At 43.4% G+C, this 20,752-nt stretch overlaps 3 protein-coding genes across 3 annotated transcripts; 1 reads left to right on the top strand and 2 right to left on the bottom strand.

Annotated features, from left to right (window-relative positions):
• The first annotated feature begins 19 nt into the window (after positions 1 to 19).
• On the top strand, positions 20 to 2,377 carry pagr1 (PAXIP1 associated glutamate-rich protein 1). Its single transcript, XM_061094861.1, has 5 exons — positions 20 to 184; positions 467 to 663; positions 1,347 to 1,680; positions 1,773 to 1,861; positions 1,988 to 2,377. Exons 2-5 carry the CDS (start codon positions 483 to 485, stop codon positions 2,221 to 2,223), a joined length of 840 nt encoding a protein of 279 aa, XP_060950844.1. The 5' UTR covers positions 20 to 184; positions 467 to 482; the 3' UTR covers positions 2,224 to 2,377.
• A 992-nt stretch (positions 2,378 to 3,369) lies between these two features.
• tlcd3bb (TLC domain containing 3Bb) lies at positions 3,370 to 10,413 on the bottom strand. The gene is made up of 7 exons (XM_061094680.1): positions 10,064 to 10,413; positions 8,584 to 8,792; positions 8,179 to 8,262; positions 7,485 to 7,710; positions 6,922 to 7,017; positions 5,579 to 5,688; positions 3,370 to 5,429 (listed from the first exon to the last, which is right to left on the bottom strand). Exons 2-7 carry the CDS (start codon positions 8,706 to 8,708, stop codon positions 5,162 to 5,164), a joined length of 909 nt encoding a protein of 302 aa, XP_060950663.1. The 5' UTR covers positions 8,709 to 8,792; positions 10,064 to 10,413; the 3' UTR covers positions 3,370 to 5,161.
• Positions 10,414 to 13,527: 3,114 nt separating this feature from the next.
• Positions 13,528 to 20,531, bottom strand: mazb (MYC-associated zinc finger protein b (purine-binding transcription factor)). The gene is made up of 7 exons (XM_061095075.1): positions 19,718 to 20,531; positions 19,367 to 19,517; positions 17,051 to 17,475; positions 15,936 to 16,183; positions 15,325 to 15,388; positions 14,942 to 15,113; positions 13,528 to 14,211 (listed from the first exon to the last, which is right to left on the bottom strand). The coding sequence occupies exons 1-7, from the start codon at positions 19,748 to 19,750 to the stop codon at positions 13,868 to 13,870; spliced, it is 1,437 nt and encodes a 478-aa protein (XP_060951058.1). The 5' UTR covers positions 19,751 to 20,531; the 3' UTR covers positions 13,528 to 13,867.
• Between the last annotated feature and the right edge of the window lie 221 nt (positions 20,532 to 20,752).

Genomic DNA, 20,752 nt, shown 5'->3' on the forward strand with positions numbered 1-20,752 from the left:
CGTCAGCGGACCGAGCGGACGGTCACGCAGTTGTTGGAATCCAAAATGGCGCAATGTTTACGTCTTTTCGGATCTGGTTCTTGTCCCTAGCAGGTCTCATGGCGCGATGCGGTGACTTTATCTCCCGGGAAAGTTCATCCGAAGACACCGTTTAACTGCCACGTCACCGATCCACGATAACCCGGTAAATTCACACTCACACGTCGGCTTCATTGTATTTTCTGTTTAGGCCTGATGTTAGAAAGCACTGTTAAATCTAAAAGAGATAAAGATGATGTTTCACTCGTCTATCGTGAACCACGTGTTGAACATTTCGCGCCAAGTATCCCTGTTAGCTAGCTCTCTGGGTTAGGGTTAGCTAACTCTCTGGGTTAGGGTTAGCTAACTCTTGGAACGACCCCGCTAACCCCGGGTGTTGATAAACAACCATGTGGTGATGGATCGGATCCCTGTGTGGGGGGTGCAGGTCTCCAGGGGGCAGGATGCAGGCGGAGGTCGCACACTCTTCATTGGCAGAGGGCATCGAGGCTCTGGGGGTGAAGGACCCGGAAACACCTGCTGCAGAGGAGGAGGAGAACAAACCGGAGCAACAAGACACTGAGCTGACAGCTGCCACACAACAGGAGCAGGAAGAGGAGAACCCTGCACCCAAGGAGGAAGATGGTAAATCCTGAGAAACACACACTGGGAAACGGAAGGAGATTTAGTAGTAGTTTTTAGGTTTTTGGTGGGGTCCCGAAAGTACACGATACAGATGCTCACTTCCTATTCTGATACTTGGAGTTAATATCAGTCTCATACCGGTAAGACCAGTTAGACCAAAAAGCTTCTATGACATATTTAACCAGCTTTATGCTACTAACCTTGTATGGAAGTGAAGCTGGCTCTCATTGTTGAATGGCCTGGGTTTTAAAAACAAGTACATACAGATAATTGATATCATAGAACTTCTTTTAGTATCTAGTTTCACAGTCATGACTCATAAAGAACACAGATAAATAAATCTAGGAATACACAACAAGTGACTTCCTATAGCTGTAAAAGTGCAGCCAGCGTTTATGCCACAAAAATCTGATTTGATACATGTCAACGTTTTACTCTTGGAACTTTCCAACGAACTTTCACAATGCTATAGAAATAGGATTTGCACCAAAGTTTAACGGGTTCGTCTTTACTCCATGTGCTATCCTCCCACCAGGTTAAACTAATTTTCAAAGTGCAGGAAAGAACGTGAGAGTAGAACTAAAATGAGATTTGAGTTTTTTTCTGTCACTTTGGAAAGTGTTTTATTGATTATACTTTGACTCAAAAGCTTTTATTAAACTTCCTTGTTGCTGCTTCCTCAGATGGAGACATGGACGCAGCGGAAGGAGAGACGAACATGGACGAAGCCCAGGCGGACTCGGGTGTGAACGGGGAGGAGGGGAAGCAGGCCGTTGAGGCGGAGGATGAGTGGGAGCTTGCGTACAGCGACGAGGAAATGGAGGACACCAAAAACTGGATGCCCCCTCCTGATGAGATCAAAAGACTCTATGAGCTCCTCGCTAAAGGAGAGATGCTGGAATTAAACTTTTTGCCCCTTCCGAGACGGCCCCCTACTCCTGAGCGCACGGAGTCGCCTGAAATAGATGAGGAGGATGAGGCGGTGAAGGGAAGAGAGAGGGAGGAGAGAGAGCACAGGTCAGTTGGACCATTTATCAATCCTCTCAACTCAAACTGTGGTTTGTGTAATGATTTAGGAGAAGGCTCATGACTTTCTGTTTTTTTTCCAGGCCTCTTACTCCAACTGAGTTCGACTTTGATGAGGAGCAGATGAAAGCCACTCCGAAAAACGCCTTCATCAACAGACGCAGAACACCAGGTGTGATAACCGTTGTCGATGTTTGCACTCTTGAAGTTCTGAAGCTAAATCAACTACTTCTGAACTGTCTTTACCCTTGATGATGTTTTCCTTTGCACTGACTCAAATGTTTTTCCTCCCTCCCAGGATCTTCAGCTCGCTCATCCGTAAAAAGGGAAGCTCGTCTGGACAAGGTGCTGTCGGACATGAAGCGCCACCGCAAGATCGAGGAGCACATAATGCGCACGGGCAGAGATCTCTTTAAGAGCGAGAAGAAGAAGGAGGAAGCCCTGTCTCCCAACAGCCAGAAGGAGCGGGAGAAGGAGAGGGAACGAGACAGCAACCCCAACACCATCTTCTCACCGAGACAGAGGAGATACTGAGGTATTAAGACAGATGAGGACTTGCCCAGAGGCTAACAAGGACACAATCTTTCCACGGTCTTTCTCAAAACTTGAATTTTTTAATGTAATGAGTTTTGTATGTTTTCTATGTGTGTTTTGTATAATGGCAATAAACATTTTAACCCTGGAATAACCCCGTTGTACTGTGGATCTTGATTTAAAAAACTTCTGTAACAGTATATGATCCTATCAGTATGTCATGTGCTACACCCAATATCCTAAAATATTATGGTTTAGATAACAAAGGGTGTATTCCTCACTAATGTGATGAATTAAGTACCTTAAAAAATGCAGGTAAATCACCTTCAACAATTGTGTAAGGAATTACAGTGCTTTCCACAATTGCTCTGTCGGCCAAACTACTCATTGAAGTTCAGCTGGTTACTTTATTTTTATTGTGGCCAATAGTTCTAACTCTGTTTGATTTGTAAAAACATTTTACTGCGACAAAGAACATCAAAAAAGCTCCACCACATATTTTAATTTGTCTCTTGCTTTCTATAAAATGTAAGTTATTTTCCTTTTAAATAATTGACGTTAGAAATGAGGTAAAACACTTGTTAAAATATGCAATAATTACAATCAGTGTGCATAAAGGAAGACAGGCATTAGAATTTGTCCCAGGCTCCAAATTTGGGCTTTTACAGTCAATTTCTTCTCCAGTTACATGGCCCCGGATCCAATGAGCTGCATACTGTTTCCAACTGACTTGTTACCTGATATCAAGAAATATTGCATTGAAACAGTCACTAATATTAATTTCCTGCAATGGCTAGATATACCGAGAGGGCTTTTATAGATTCCTATCTCACAAAACAACAAAAGATCAAACCTCTTGACACAGGACAGATTCAAGTATCAGAGTAAAGATTTAGTTTTTTCTGTAAAGTAAAAATGTAGGGGAGACATTTTTTGTTCTACCTGAAACAATATCAACCATTTCCCCCCATAACATAATGTGTTGTTCCCACCATAAATCTGCTAATTGAAAGTGTTCAGGTTTCAAAGCTAAAAATGTAATTCTGAGCCCTCTACTGGCTCATGTTCACCATTGAATTGAGAATGTCGGAAATAAAACACACGATAAATACGTTCACAGTGATAAAGAAAAGACTTGAGACAGGATCAGGACAGAGAAGTATATTTCAGCTAAGTTTGAGTAACATTACAGCCTCCATACAAGGCTCAGAAGCATAGAGTATAGTATGTATGCATAAATATGCATTCAAAACCACAAACCAAATAAATTAATAAATAAATACTTACAAATAAATAACGAGCATTTTTGTGGAATATACAGTACATCGGTTGAAATGTTTTTAGTATCGTCAAGAAGCATTATCGTATTAATTCATGGAACAAGGGGGAATGAATATTCTGTGTTCAACATGCCCACAGTTGTCCAGGTGTTTTGGCACAAGCTGCTCTTTCTTGATGGATTCGGAGCTTGGTTTTTATTTGTTTTTCCTTGACCCACTTCAAGGACAGTGTAGCTACTTTAAAACAATCATAAAATTATAAAAAAACAAGCCAGTTTGTTCATAGAAGGTTCATGGAACCAGTGGCTCAAAGATCAGAGCAATTCATACAATGCTAAAACGATTCATCGGCTTATTGATGGTTTAAAAACAACAAATGAGCTACATCAACACTTTTGGACAGATCTGCTGCATGTCAATCACGAGGAAATGTTTCCCGTGATCACCCTTTCCCTTTTGGTTCCCTTCAAACTGTGGCTTTGCAAGTCCCCAAACAAAACTATATGTACTTCATGGATCCCTGTTTGAATTATTCAAGCCAATCGAATGGATATTTTTTAAAATGACCATACTGATAAAAACAGAAAATAAAAAAAACACACGTGGATTCGGTTTACAGTGACTGCTACCGTGCATCACTTCCCTGTATGCAGAAAAACACAAGTGACTGCAGTAAGTGGAATGAAGTCATATCTACGCGGAAACAAAGAAGCACTGGTGGAACTTTTTGGGGTCGTCTGTGTTACGCTAGGCAGTAAAACTGTGAAATGATTGGTTTTAATGCTGAAATGTAAGTGTTCTGCAAAAATGACAAAAAAGAGAAAATGAGGAGAAAAAAAAATCAACATCGACTAATACTGACATGGAAATAAAGACAATTTTACATCGGCTATATACACCCGTCACGTTTTTGTGCTCGAGGGAAAAACCTCATCCTAATAGTCAAGAGGATAAAAATAAATAAAAACCTAAATTAACTGCAAACAATGGGGGGGAGGGAGGGGGGATAAGGCAGCAGAATACAGTCTGGTGAGATTATCTCCCTTCTAAAGATGAGTCAGTCTGCAGGTTGGTTACATTTTGTTAGAGTGACAGTGACTACATAGAGGATACAGATAATAAACACTAACAAGTCAAAATACTGCTGAGCCGGGATTTTTTTTCCTCTTTTTTGAAGGTCTTCTTCATTACTAAACTGAATTAGGCCTTTCATCTACAGCAAATGTACTAACATACAATATTATACATTCCTATTTTCCTGCTCTTCCCATACCGTGAGGCAGAGAGGACTGAATTTGATCTACATGAGGGAAATAGCCAATCAATGCTCGCTATACATCCAGGCAAATTCCTCTCAGGTCAGTGCATGTTCCTTTCTGTCACAGTGCCCGATGACATCTTTAAATACAGAGTGTGCTAACACACCGTTGTTTCCTACAAACTGAGAAGCCGAAGTGCTTGAGGACCAGCAACCAAATCATTCAGCTGTCAGACTCTGCCTACTGGCCACAAAGACTTCAGCGCTCTGTGACGCCATTGTCTGTAGCTTTCTTCATATTGCTACTTGTTTCAAGTCTCACTTTTTCCTCACAGCTTTCTTTCCTTTACAAACTCATTGGTACATTCGCCTTCCTTCCCTCCCCCCCCCTCCACTCTTCTCAGTGAGTGGCCAGCTCGGGCTCTGTGGAGCGGGTGCTGTAACCGTTAGATGGCTGAGGCAGCGCGCTGCCGTCCGCCTGGCTCTCCTTTGGTGCAGCTGTAGTCGGGCGTGGTCTCTGAGAGCGGGAGGTGCCCCTGAATAGTCGCAGGGCGCCCCTGAAAATTAGGGAGAACCAATAGAGCTGCGGGGCCATGAGCAGAGCAGCACCGAGGTTACAGTGCCATGGCACTTTGAAGGGAACCATGGGGAAGGGGATGGAGGCATACCTGGATACAAACAGGAGATTAAGAGGATTACAGGACTGTAAAGATATGTTCCCAGTCTTATTTACATAATCCATATGATAGAGATCACGCAACCCCAGCTCAGCGAGAGAGCAGAACATGAGAAAACAGAGATGGAAAGAAAGACATACCTTCCATAGGCGTAGTAGAGGTAAGGGAAGAGGAGGACTCGACAGATGAAAAAAGTGATCAGCATTAGAGCCCCATTCACTTTGTGCAGGACAGTGTGTTGCTGTTTGTACTGAGAGCGAAAAAAACAGAGGGAGAGGTCGAGAGAGGGAGACAGAAAGGCAAGCAGTATAGTTTGTTGAAAGCTGACGATGTTAATCTTCTTTGCCATTGTTTTATTGTTAATACCTTCATCGTTATAATTGTTAAATGCTATCTGCATGGATAGGACAAGAGAGTACAGTATGCCATGCTGCTGTATGGACACTGGTCGATTCCTAAAGGAGGCAGCGGGACAGTGTGTGTGTGTCAGTGAAGCAGTCCTTTTTTGTTTTTACATTCTCATTTGTTTAAAGCAGATTACTTAACTTGTATCTTTAACTGTCAACCTGCTTCAGTGAGATAACACTGAGGACAAGCTCACCCTTGTTTCCTCCCCCTCACTGGTGACAGAATAACATGGCATCCCATCGACACATGCACTACGGTTTTTGTTACCTCCACCAAGGCGGTTATGTTTTCAGTCTTGTGTTTGTTTGCTGCTTGGTTGTTTGGAAGCAAGATTACACAAAAACAACTGAACGTTTCTCAACGAAGTTGGAAGGATGTGGTACGGGTCAGGGTAGAATCCATTCGATTTTGTTGCAAAGCCGTTTAAATGTTTGCTCCAGGATTTCTTTTACATTTTGAGATATTCCAGAGAATAATTCCTGGATTTTGATGGAAAAAAATAGGCACATTCTCTATAATTATCTGCAATGTGGTTGTAGTTTGATTGAAATGAATATGCAGCCTTGGCGGAGGTATGCGCAAGATTCTAGGTATTTGTGGCTTTTTTATTCTATTGCTTAAACAGCTCTGAGACCCATGTTATTGATCAAACGACCACATGCACTGTTGTCAGGGACGGAAGGGCCAGGGTGCTCAGTGACAGAGGGTAAAAGGGCAAGCAGGTATCCAGTTTAAGTTCTAGGGGTATATTCAGAGGCTAACAGCTGCAGGAGGTGACGAGCAGAAAGCCGTGGTGGGAACAAACTTCATACATACGCTGAGACACTGAAAACACACACACACAGGTGGATGCAGCTCCTACGATGTGTATTCAAAAAAGCTGTGTTGACGATTAATGCGTGATGTGCCTGACAGGAGCCGATGGGCGTGAAAAAGGTGCATGCTGGGAGTGTGACCGGAAAATATAATCTCCATTGAATGAAAAAGAGAGGAAAGAACCAGACAGTGAAGAGGAGCTTTAATGTGAGACATGCAACAAGGATCAAACTTCTGTGAGGGTAAAAAGGGAACTTACCTGGATGAGTATTTTTCCTAAGCAGACAGACGGAGTGCTGAGCTCAGCCATGAACAATATACCCTGGAAATAATCTCCCTTTCCTTGTCGCCAAAACTAGAAATCGAAAATGAGATTAATTAATATTTAGTGCAATTACAGATGTGTCCTTTGTGGACTTTCTGCAATAAACACACATCTCTTCATAAATATATACCTGGGGCTCAAAGGACAAAAATCTGCCCTCCCCCAGTGTTTTTGACTTGCAGTGCAGTTGTAAAGAGGTTTTCCTCATCAAAGATTCTCTTTAATCAACAACACTCCTCAGTCTACCATTAGAATTATCATTTGACATTTTCAAATTTTTCTGGGTGCACCTGCCTCCCACACAGTTCTCTCTATAGTGATGTAAACGAATTCAAATGAAAGCTTAGCACTTAAACATGATATCTACTATTATTTTATTTCAAATTGAATGTGCTGAAGCTCAGTGGCTGAGGAACTGGACGGTAGCTAAAGCAGTGCTATATTTTTTCATTTGCCCGAATCGCTGCTGAAAATAAAGAGCAATGTGTGACAGTTACCACAGAGACGGGGAAGCAGACGGTGACCATGACAACATGGTGCAGCACCATGAGGAACTCGCGACGCAGGTAGCTGGTCAGTGCTGAGCTCATTTGCTGGGGTGCAGCCGAGGCCTCCTCATGCCCTTTGACCCGTAGCTTGTACCAGTAGCACATGAACATTGCGTAGATGTCGTATACAAAGTAGGGAACGGCGAACATGATGTAAGAGCTGGTCAGCCAATGCCTGTGTTGAGAGGGAGAGAAAGTGACATTTAAAACAGAGCAAGAACACAGCTTTTCTAACCCCATGTTAGCCTGATACGTTGGTAACTACACAATTTGACTTTTTCATAATAACCAGTGCAGTGATGCTCTCAATACAGGCCAACTTCTTCCCTCTGTAATCTAAGCAACTCTCCATAGACGTGCTTTCATCTGAAATCGCCAATGATTTCGTAGTAATAAAATGCTTTTGGCATTAATTTTGATCAAAGAAAACTTAAGGGATTGCTTGAGTAAAACTATTGATACACTTTTACGCTACTCTCTGACAAGATATTGATATAAATTGTTGATTTACATTTAATTTTAATTTTAAAAAAAAGCAAGGATTCCATATCCCAAAGAACACTTGCATGGTACATTTTGCACATTACAAAACATGGTAGGCTGACTGTATGTGATTGAATATTTTCTAGTAATTTTGTCTCACTGGTCCTCGATGATGTCCCCGCAGGAAGAAGCAATGATGTAACCAGCTGAGGAAGCCATGACTGCCTGGACTGACGACACCAACCTTGGAACAGAGAATGGAAAATAAACATAATGCTTTTCTCAAGGGTTACAGATTGTCTACTCAACCCTAGCTTACCCCTCTCACATTTAGGCTGAAACAATGCAGCTGAAAGCATAACTGCAGCCACAACAACTCGACACACTGCATGTAAACTTTAGTCTCATCAACTTATAGGGTAATGCAGTGAAGGTTGCATGGAAGTACTTGAATTTTGAGCAATATCTTGAGGGCTGTGTATCTATGTGATATATCTGCAGGCAAAAGGCGCTTCCATGCAAGTCTCAAAGAAAACAAAAAGCTGAAGGTATAAGAGGGCCTCACCTGGCCGACACAATGACTGCATCTCCTTCGCTCCATCTCAGCGCCGGGATGGACTTGAGACATTGTTTGGACAGAAGGAAAAGACCTGGAAAGAACACAGACCCAGCAGCTAGGATGGTCAGCATGGTCCCCGGTGATCCGTCCGAGAGGCAAAAAGTTCAGCAGGCAATCTGGTCCTTGAGATCCGTGGCTCTTTTCCCCCCCTCTCTCTGGAAGACACAACACATCAGACAATGGAGAGACGGTTCATATCGGTCTCACTGGCAGCAACTCCCACATCTATGCATTTGCTAAGATAACAGACACACAGTATCGAAGTCCAACATACGATTCTAGCCTCACTAGGGGGGTTCCATAAGTACAACAAGATAACGTGCATAGAGCAGACACTTAGAGAATAAATGTTCAGATTTTGGGGAATATAAAAAGGTGAAAGAAGAGAGTTAAAGGAGTAGAAAGCCTGAGTTCTTGGGCAGAAGATCAGATAGAAGGTCCTGTTGTGCAACACCCTGCCCCTGCACATGTGAAGACCCAGTGAGCCTTATTCACAGATACTCCCGGGGCAACCATGTGCTAGTTGCATGCGGATCTGCACTTTGCTTACACTGGACTAGCTGACTCATTAAAAAGTTGAAGTCCATTAGCAAAAATACGCAATGCAGCTTTTTTAAAACCCTGCACGTCGAAAATATCGACCCCGAGCCGGGCTGCTGGTGCTCCGGGTCCATGTTGACAGAGGTGCCTGAATCCATCCGATTAGAAAACACTTAAAATAAACAAGTTTGTGCAGATGAGCAAAGTGACACCAGCTCGATGTGCAACTCAACTAGTCTGCTTTCGACCTGACACAACGTGGAGGTTAGCAGGAGCAGCTAAAGGACGCCATGTGAAGTCTGAGATCTCACATGTCAAACCTCCCTTACTTAGCTCCATCAAAAACACACACACCAGCTAGTTAAGCTAACAACAACAACAACACCGGGCAGCTACAGGTAACATGTGATGTGGCCGCCAACCTGTTAGCAACAAACAAGTCGGTGTTTGTGTGTGTTTAACGGTGGAAGACGAACATGCTAACAGGGCATGTCCTCCCCGACCCTCGGCGAGCATGACCCCACCGGAGGAACCACTGCTAACAATGAGGCTAGGTCCGTTAGCTCGCGTTAGCATCTCCTCTTCTATGAGCAACCGTTTCGTTTAGAGCCCATCCAGCAAACCGGAGAAAGCAGCCCGGTGAAGACGAGACAACTAAGATAAAACTAGATTGTAGAGTTCATGAAAAGGCCACGTTGCCGCTAATCTGTCTTGTTAGCTTGTTATTTGTTTGTAGCCGTTAGCCGGCGCTAGCGGCTGAGCGGGCTGATCCCCATGCACGCCGAACCGCTGCTAGCTAGCTAGCTCGCCAGCTGGCTAACGGGCGTCTGGGTTCCACACATGTTTTCTAAATAAATGGAGAGAAACAGGATGAAGCAGCATTTACTCAGAGTCCTCTGCGGAGTCCAGTCAGCGGCCGGTGGAAGCTCGGGTCCTGCGGAAAGCGTGTAGAGGTGTCCCGGGGGTCTCCGCCTCGACGATCCGCATGTTTATGCGGCCACTTGGATCTCTGACGGGTAGCAGCAGCGAGCTAACGCTAGCTTGCAGCAACTTGGATTGAAATCTGCGCTGGGGCAGCTCACTGGGAGCATTGGAGACTTCCCAGTGGTGTGGTCGGCTCCGGCGAAGCGACGGGGGGGAAGCGGCGTTGACACGGGGCGATCCGGGGGGGTCCGAGGTGTGAGCTGATCCCAGCCGCTATGTCATCGCTTCAGCTCAGAGCAGATCCGCCGCTGCCTCCTCACAGATGCTACGTTGACTCAACAGTGTGGAAGGAGGCTGCTGCTGCTGCGCCAGCTCCGGGTCCCAGTGCTCCCAGTGCTTCCACAGCAGCAGCTCCTGTCTAATGAGGAACATGCACCACTCACCGCTTTGCATTAAATTAGTTTCCTATTTGTTTCTGTTTTCTTATGAATGGAGGATTTAGTTTTATTCCCTTTCACTCAGTATTCCCTGTCTTGCTTATGGGTGTCTCTAATCCATGGTGGCTGTACATAGAGGAAAGTCAGAGAAGGATTAAATAAACCCAGCACATATACATATATAAACTCCCCCTTACACACACATGGGAGGTGGGGTGTGGTATGTCATTCGAAAGCTCAGGTCCTCTAGGAGTTTGAGGGGTTTGTGTAGTATCTCTGATGTAGAAGAACTCCCAGTGTCAATGAGACTTCCACTTATATAGCTGACTGTTTATAAGCCGTTTATAAGCAGCTGCCTTTGTGGCCACACTGTCTGAGAGCAACTAAAGCTGTTTGTGATTTATTCAATGAGATATATATATATATACTGGTTTAGGAAAGTTTATTAGACAGTTGTTAGCGCCCGGGCAGCTGGACTCAAACTGGGTGTGACAGCAGGGGCAACTGCCTCCAAACAGCTGTGGCAACCTTTACAAATCAGTGACAGTTTCAGTTGCCACCGGAAGTCTCTCTCTCTCTCTCTCTCTCTCTCTCTCTCTCTCTCTCTCTCTCTCTCTCTCTCTCTCTCTCTCTCTCTCTCTCTCTCTCTCTCTCTCTCTCTCTCTCTCTCTCTCTCTCTCTCTCTCTCTCTCTCTCTCTCTCTCTCTCTCTCTCTCTCTCTCTCTCTCTCTCTCTCTCTCTCTCTCTCTCTCTCTCTCTCTCTCTCTCTCTCTCTCTCTCTCTCTCTCTCTCTCATTTAATATCGGCTCTGCTGTAACAACTTAATGTCTCCGGCATGGGATCAATAAAGTTTATATAAAAGATAATGGATGGATTGATTATTTTTGTTGTCGTATAAGTGACGTGTAGCACAAGATTGTGCAGTAAACCCCCCCAAAAATACTGCAAGGGTCAGTCAGGGTATAATAGACGGATGTGTAATTAAACGTGTAGTGTAAATCTAGTGAAATAGTAAAAGTTGGTGTTAATGGTGTGTTTAAGGAGTCAGATTCAGATTGTTTCTGGGCATCTTGGGAATGTTTGCATCTGATTTTCTGTTCAATAAAATCAGCTTCAACGTCACTGAGAAATATAATCTGTCTGCTTTCAGAAAGGACCAAATTTACCTGTTCCATGAAGTTGAATCCTGGGTCATTTGGTGGCATATAATAATATATTATGATTTAGTATTCATTAATAAACATGTCTTATCCAATCTCTTCAACACTTAATTAATTGATCATCAGAATAAACAGAATTATGTCAGTGCAGAAGTTGTGGTGCAAAAGTGACGAACTACATGAACAGATCAGGACACAACACAGGGCCTGTTTACCCTTTTTACTTTAAACTGTCCAAATTACAAAATAATAACATATTCATCTACTTCATCTACAAAATAAGATAATATTTATGACTGTAGTAAGCATCATTGATTTTTTTTGCTCTAACAACCTTTTAGACATGCATACTGTTGAGAAATATAAAAATATAAATATAAATACATCCCATTAATATTCTTAATGAATCCATGACTAAGATTTGAAATATCTCATCATAAAAGAATTAAAATGCAGTTGAGTACGATAAGGCATTAAGATGTATCACAAGAGCTGTACATAATCCTAGAGTAGAGGTATTACTTTTTTTCTTAGTGTGATGGAGGAAACCCTAAAATTAACTTTTCGAATAAATCACTACTTTTCTCAACAGGAAGAACACATTTCCAAAGAAAGAAAGAAAAGAAGGAAAGAAACATCTACAAATCCGAAGGTAACATATGAACACAAAACTGAAAAAGCACTCCAGTACAAAAACCAGGATTTGTTTACAGCATACCAAGTGGTGTTGTCGAACTCCCATCGGACTTCTTTGCCTGACTTGTGACTTTGAGCCCTTTCCCCGACACCACACATCCCCTCATGACATGACTCTAACCAAACATAGCCAATGAACAAGTGAGCACTCTTCACGTGATTAATGTGGAACGATAATGACTTGTGTTCAGAACATTATGTGCTATACAGAGAGTTAGATGACTATATCTAATGCATAAGTTTCACTCGTTGGACTGGTACATAGAGAAAACAAAAAAAGGACTATGGCAAAGACAGTTACAATCAAATGAATGGCCAACGGAAATTATTCTGAATAAAAATCAACACTTTTATAAATATTATTGTTTACAGCCGACTAACTTAGCGGAACTGCTAAAAGTTTATTTTGTTGTGACGCCTCCCTAACGATAAGCATGATCGAGCGAGCTTGTTTTCATGCAAAAGGTAGTTCTCAGGTGCAAGAATCGCCAAGTCCGAAGCCGAAGTGTTGAGTAGCAGGTATGTTTTTTCTTTTTGTTCTTTTTAAAAACACGGCCAGACCCAGAGAGGAAGACTAAGAGCAAGAAAATCCAAGAAATCTCAAACCCATTTTGATCCTCGCCGGATCGAACAATAACAACTTAAGGTGCTTGACAATCCTGAACACGACTCTATTCTTATCTCTGTACGTTAAGAAAACAAATGAAAAAAGTACATCCCACGATACGATTACACACCAACCACGACGCGTGCGTGGTCATCTGTCCTGATCTAGAAACAGCCCTCTAGAAACTAGCTCGAAATCTAATTTTACTTTATGCAGACAAACACACTATCATGCTAGAAGAGCCCCTGACTTACTTACACACACACACGCACGCACACACACACCCAAGCACGCAACTTCTCGACTATTGTGTTTCTCCGTTGTGTTTATGCAGGGTCCTTCTCTCACCCTACTTTTTAAAAACGCGAGCCATTTGGATTCTCAGTACATGAGCTGCAAAATGGAGGTAAGATCAGAGCTGGTGTGAGATTTACAGTACTTGGTGCACTTGCAGAGAGCAGCCAAAGAGAGAGAGAGAGAGAGAGGGCAGAGAGGGGAGAGTAATACAGTAGATGCTCACAATACCACAGTTTCATTGGAGTCTTTAATGCACGAGAGCATTCAGGAATATTTGGACGACACATCCATGTTTGTCGTTAAGTGTCTGTGAACCTGCTGCAGCCACAACGGTCCCTTTTTCCATGACTTCATCGCTCTATTAATATAACATATCCTCTGCCTCCGGTTCTCCGACGCTCCAGCTCCGCAGCGCTGTGTTAATCTCCCCCACCCTCGATCCTGACCTTACCTAGAAGTGGGGGACATGACAGAACTGAAACCGGATCAGCATCTACGAGTAACTCCGACCTTCTCTAACCTTGCCCTCCGCTAAGGGACTGAGGTTATTATTGCTGGCCTCTCTATTGCTAACTGTGCTGCTGCGGTGCTGCAATGCTAGAGCAGTCTGTGACGAGCAGGTCCACCACCGTGTTGCCGGTGACATACACAGTGGGTGCTGTCCCCATGTTGCTAAGGGAGATGGAGCTGCCGGCAGCCACGTTAGAGTTGACGGGGCTCGGGGCACCGTGGTTGTTGCCATGGGTGCCCATGTGCCCCTGGAGCTGTGTGGGCGTCTTGCAGTGGATGCCACACAAGTGGCAGACGAGTACGCCGCCGGAGGCTGTGCCGCCAAAGCCCCCCGGACTGTCTTTCCACTCCTGGCCGTGGTGCTTCTGGGCATGGACACGGAGGTACGTCAGCGTGGTGAAGCCTGACGGAGGAGAGGAGAGAGAGAGAGAGAGAACAACAGAGTTATTTCAGCAAAGAGAAGTTGATGTAAAAAGTGATAAACTGATGACTGATCATTAATGTAAGCAAAAAGCAAAAGCAAAAAATTCAAGTGATTTTAAAGTGAAACACACCATTTACATCTCATATCCAAAGTTCCTGCCAGTTTCTATTAAAGTGAAGACTTTTTAAGACCATGAGTGAAATTTAAGTCTCATTTCATGTATGATGGAACATCAGAGTCACATAACTGGAGATTAGGTGAAGTAGTGAGTAGAGAACAACTCTCCTTATGCCACTAAATCTGTCAAACTACAGATCAAGACAGAAGGTTTCTATAATCTTTACCACAACAAAGCTGAGTGCACTGAGATCAAGTCTGGTCGGGCTGTTTGTAGACTCAGTGATCAGTTCCACATCGGTCTTGTTTGTGGTTTTATACAGAGTTTAATATCTCCATCATTGACAAAGATCAACAACACAGACGTCACTCTTTGACATAAAGCAACGACAGGAAGTGGAAAATACAGGTTGAATACTGTGTGTTATGCACTGCTTTCTTTTTCCATCATTATTGCATTTTTAGAAATCGTCAGTAGGGAGACAACAGACATTTTTTTCCTGTTCAGCGTCAAAACTAATAACTACAGTGTCGCCAAACTGCCTGTATGAATTTCCACATACACAAATGAATCCTATCTGTGTGGACTTACTGCGGTTACACAGGTGGCAGGCGTGGTGCTGCGACTGGTTGTGCACCCTCATGTGATCCGTGATGTAAGCAGCAGACAGGAGCTTCCCACAGATGTGGCAGGGGACCTTCTCCTCGTGGCGAATCATATGAGCACGCAATCGATCCTTCGTGGCAAAGCTGGACTCACAGGTCTGCAAAATTTAAAAAATAATAAAATCGATGAGGGTTTAGAAACAAAAATGCAAAACATGTGAATTCACTTAAACAGATGAAATTAAAAAAGTCCAGAGACTCCACAGATAAGTGGATTAGTAATATATAAGCCATTCACTTGAATGACAGAATGGACTGAAAGGGATGCTGTGTACAGAGAGCACGTTACAGACGGTGGAGGTGACGTACCGGGCATTTGAAAGGTCGCTCTGAGGAGTGCACCTGTCGGACGTGACTGTTCAGGTGGTCCGGCCTGGGGAGAGAGAGAGAGAGAGAGAGAGAGAGAGAGAGAGAGAGAGAGAGAGAGAGAGAGAGGAGACATATTAGATCAGGTCAACACTGCACAAGTTAATTTCAGGCGTCTGCTGTGTCACCGATGGGAACATTTGTGTGAAATGCCAGAGAAATAAAGTCCTTTCTCTGGCAACATAACAACCTTGGTATCGGCCACCAAAAATCCATATTGTTTTGTTTTTTTTCGTGGATCCCTCGAGCCCATTGGGTTCACACAAAAATTTTAAAATGATATTGAGGTAATAACAAGCAATAACCATGCGTGTCTAGGACCGAGTCACTCCTGAGCTGCTCTCTACTCCAAAAGCTTATTTAAACCATTAAAGAAGTTTAATAAAGTGGATTTGTCTTTTAATACCAAAGATTTAAACTTCAGTTAATCCCAGATTCAGTATCTTTAACACTTTAGGATCTGATATCCCAACAAGAGTCTAAATAAAACATATTTAAGGACAGGTTAGATAATGGTTATTGATATTTTACAGGCAACAAGTGAGAGGCATCACCTGGAGAAAGCCTTGCCACAGTGGGGGCAGACGTAGGGTTTTTCCACTCCACCCTGGTGGGAGCGCACGTGGTGGCTCATGCGGTCCTTCCTCTTGAAGCGCTGCTGGCAGATGGGACAGTGGAACGGCTTCTCGTCCGAGTGCGACAGGCGGTGGCGGTTGAGGTGGTAGACGTCGCGGAAGGCCTTCCCGCACGTCTCGCAGGCGTGGTTCTTCCTCACCGGGTTGGGGTTGGGATTCGAGGGCCGCTGAGGCAGAAACACACAAAGAGATACACACACTACAGAGTTTAGATTGGGAGGCATTTTTATAACCATATTAGGGCTGCTCGATTATGGAAAAAATCATAATCACGATTATTTTGGACAAAAACGAAATCACGATTATTCAAACGATTATTAATATTTGCCCTTATTTTTTTTAAATGACTAACCGGAAGTACCAGTCACTTCCAGTTCCGGTAAACACCTATTACGGCTGCGTGTCTTATTTCTCCGTGAAACCATGCAGGATATCGGTGCCTGGTTAGTCAAATCCTTAATGATGGCAACCCTAACACTCTCCATAAAAACACTATGTAACTGAGAACTTTGAAATTTCCTCTCAATATTAAATGCCAAATAATCGTTTCAACTCGATTATAGTAGTTTGGAGATCGTTTGATCCAATAATCGTAATCACGATTATATTTCGATTAATTGAGCAGCCCTAACCATTATCTATAAAAAACAAGTTTAAGATCTGACAGTTGATTCACGAGCTAAGATTGTCTACTTCCTGTTGGATGTGAAGTCTGCGTTCACACTGTGTGTGTAACAGAGAACATGCAGGGGAGCGTGGGGGGGGGGGGGAGCTTCTAGCACGGTGTTTCTCAAACTGGGGACCAGAGCCAAACACTGGGATGGAATTTACTGGTCCCTGAATGAATTAATGCACATCCATATTTATCCAATTCTAACACACAGGAGAATTGTCTGTTAAAACAGCCGGTGACGTGCTGTCCAGGACCCGAGACAGAGGACGGGTTAACCGTCCCTGTGGCCGGGCAGCTTAAGAAACATTGTGCTTGAAGGTTTGGGGTTGTCGACAGCCATCTCCACAAGGCCCTGACCCACCTGTACTGTCGCCCCTGTGGCCATGACGACAGCAGCAGGAGGCGGAGCATGGGGGTTAACACTAGCCATTAGGTTTGGCATGGCAACCCCTTCACCATCCTGACTACCCAGGGGAGGCTGCTGTGCACCCACCAGCACGCCGGGAGGGGCGAGAGGGAGTGGCGCGGAGAGGTGGAGCAGGGAGAGGGGAACAGTGGGCCTCTCCGTCCTCCCTCCGGCCCCCACCGCCATCGCCGACGGGGCCGCCACCGCCACCTGGCAGGCTGCTCCCTCCTTTGCCCCCTCCGCCTGCGCTCTGGCCCTGTCCTTCATGCGTACCCCAGTGTGGACCGACTGGTGCCGCCGCAGGTTGTAGTTGTTCTTGAACTGCTTGTTGCAGATGGCACAGATGTGGGGCACGCGGGTCGGCCGAGACACTGGCTTCACTGGACCGGGGGGGGCGGGAGACAAGACACAGAGAGAAGAGTAAATACAACCATAGTATACTATATTATCTATTGTATAGTCAAATACTTATATTTATACCTCTACTATATATCATATCATATTATATCGTACTCTTTGTATATTCTTGTATATACACATATTTATACATGTGTACATGTTATTATTATTATATTTACTATTATTATTTTGTATACTGTTGCTGCCATTATTACTATATACTGCTATTATATTGGTATAATTACTATCATATATAAATATATATTATGTTATATTATATACTATACTGTATATACTGTACTATTTTTATATAGTGTCTAACAATAACATAACCATCATATCATCAGTACTATTACCATCATCTTGCCACTGCACCTTATCTACCTATTTATCTTGTGTTTCTGTTTTTATTCTTTCTACCTCAATATTTTTTATTTTATTCTATTGTATTGTATTTTATTGTATTCAAATATACCGGCTGCTATGACGACTTAATTTCCCTTCGTGGATGAATAAAGTAATCTATCTATCTATCTATCTATCTATCTATCTATCATGACAACACATTGTGCTCTGGAAAATGTTTCACTATTGTTTAAAATGTTAAGATTAAGCAGCTAAATGACAAATAGAATCTGTGATCTCTGTGTGTTATTCAGAGCCAAGAGAACTGTGAGGTATTTTTGCTTAAAATAACTCAATGACGACGAATCAATAATTTAATGTCTATAATTAACTAATTGTCTCAGGCTGAATCTACTAGGTAACAAGGCTTCATTTCGTTTTGGACAAACCATTATTACCTGTGAATATTCAAATATTGTATATTCAGTGTGGATGCGTATTAGCAATAAAATTGACAGAAGCTAATAGCAGTTACTACACTCTCAGGGTATCTTACAGATGTTTAACCATCACTGTCAAATCTGAAATATGTGTGTCAAATATTAAATATTAATGACAAAAAAAACAATTTGGGTCATCTATGTATTTAGAGGAAAAACATAGCTGATCTCAGATTAAAATAATTTGACTGTAGTTTTAAATTTAAGTGAGTACAGATCTCTGTTATTATCAGATTAAATGAATTGTACACAGAGGAAAGTCAAATAAATACATTTCACAGTTAGATATTAAAGTGATTTTTAAGAGTTAGATAGATAGATAGATAGATAGATAGATAGATAGATAGATAGATAGATAGATAGATAGATAGATAGATAGATAGATAGATAGATAGATAGATAGATTACTCTATTCATCCCCGAAGGGAAATTAAGTCGCCATAGCAGCCGGTATATTTGAATACAATAAAATACAATACAATAGAATAAAATAAAAAATATTGAAGAATAAAAAACAGAAACACAAGATAAATAGGTAGATAAGGTGCAGTGGCAAGATGATGGTAATAGTACTGATGATATGATGGTAATGTTATTGTTAGACAGTATATAAAAATAGTACAGTATATATAGTATATAATATAACATAATATATATTTATATATGATAGAAATAGTTATACCAATATAATAGCAGTATATAGTAATAATGGCAGCAACAGTATATATAATAATAATAACTATAAGATGTACACATGTATAAGTATGTGTATATAGACTTATATATACAAAGAATATACAGAGAGTATGATACAATATATGATTTATAGTAGAGGTATAAATATAAGTATTAGATAAGAGTTTAGATCTTTGTTGCCATCTTGTGACAGTCTTCAATGGACGTGTGAGTTCAGGTTGTGGTTGTGGATGATGAATGTGTTGCTCAGTGTGTCAGTGTGTTGCTCAGTGTGTTACTCAGTGTGTGTCTCAGTGTGTGTCTCAGTGTGTGGAGGTGCAGGGTCCCTCACCGGGCAGGGGATCCTCATTGAGGGCAGCAGTGTCCACAGTAGAAGGAGGCTGTGCTATGTGCTCGGTGGGTGGGGTTTGGGGAGAACTCGTATGCACAGACATGAGCTCTGATTGGAGACTCCCCTCCACTTGGTTTTGGGTGGGAGTATGCTGTGGGAAGCAAAGGAGGAGAAGGCCATCACCCAAAAGTAAACACAAGTCACAGCATAATGTCGAGGGTGTGATAGAAGATGTGCACGGCTGCAGGACACACACACAGTGATGGACAGGCAGAGAAATGAGAAGCTCAGAGACAAGAGGGGGCCTGAGATTGCCCCCCACCCAGCCACCAGCTCGCTCGTCAAGCCTACCTGGAAGAGGAAATTGCTCCAAGCAGCATCCATTTTGCGCCACGGCGATGGGAGATTATAAAGTCAGTTCCTGATTGCGATCCTGTGCATGGTGCGACTGGGGCCCAGCGATGGATCCACGGCCTCCGGGGACTCGCTCCTGCAAAACGTGGATGAAGTGCTCTGCAGAAATGTGCGCTGTTCTCATGGAGGAGGCCTAGTGCTCCGACATGAACATGCACGCAGCTGTTGGGTAACCGTGTGCTCACTGGGAGGTGGTGGTGGTGGTGGTGGTGGTGGAGCAGGCCTGGTCCTCCTTTCACTTTGCTTCCTAACTTTAATTCATCAAATCTCCCTGATCAAACCAACAGCTAAAAAACTTCCTTAAGATACACAACCAACCCCTGCAGGAAAAAACAACAACCCACGCACAGCTCGGTGTCACACTTCAGCAAAAAAAAACAACAATCTGCGTAAAACAAATGTGCCTTTTACGCACAGAAGCACATCTGGGAAGTCGCGTCTGGCGGCACCGCAGCCCATGCTTTGCTGCTTTTTTTTAATTTTGGAGGATCTATATTTTTCCCGATGTCCCCTCACTAGGCCACTCGGGTGTTAGTCGAAGCCTCGGCGTCGGGTTCAAGCCGTGGCCCGGGCGAGAGGCGCTGTCGCCGGGCCGCAGCCCATCGCTCCACCTCGGCCGCTCAGCCCGGAGGATGTCATCTTTCTTTTTTTATCGCCCGCTCTCCCTCCGCCCTCCCTGTCTCTTTCTTCCTTTTCTTTTTTAATTCCTCTTTCTTCTCCCCCTCCTCTCCTTTTTCCTCGCACCGCTATGTCCCACTCGCTCTTAAAGGGATGGGGCTTTTCCCCTCTCCGGACCTCCCCCCCCTCCCTCCTGCCTCTCATTTCCGTCTCCCTCGGCTTCCTTCCTGGGATTGTCGGCCGACACTAAACCACTCTGTTGTTGTTCTCTCCCTCCCTCCCCCCTCCCTCTTTCAGCCAGAATGACTTTCCATTAATGACAGACGCATCTTAAAGGGAAGTGCGCACAGATCC

The sequence above is a fragment of the Limanda limanda genome, chromosome 21 (genome assembly GCF_963576545.1).
Source record: "Limanda limanda chromosome 21, fLimLim1.1, whole genome shotgun sequence".
Taxonomy (NCBI): domain Eukaryota; kingdom Metazoa; phylum Chordata; class Actinopteri; order Pleuronectiformes; family Pleuronectidae; genus Limanda; species Limanda limanda.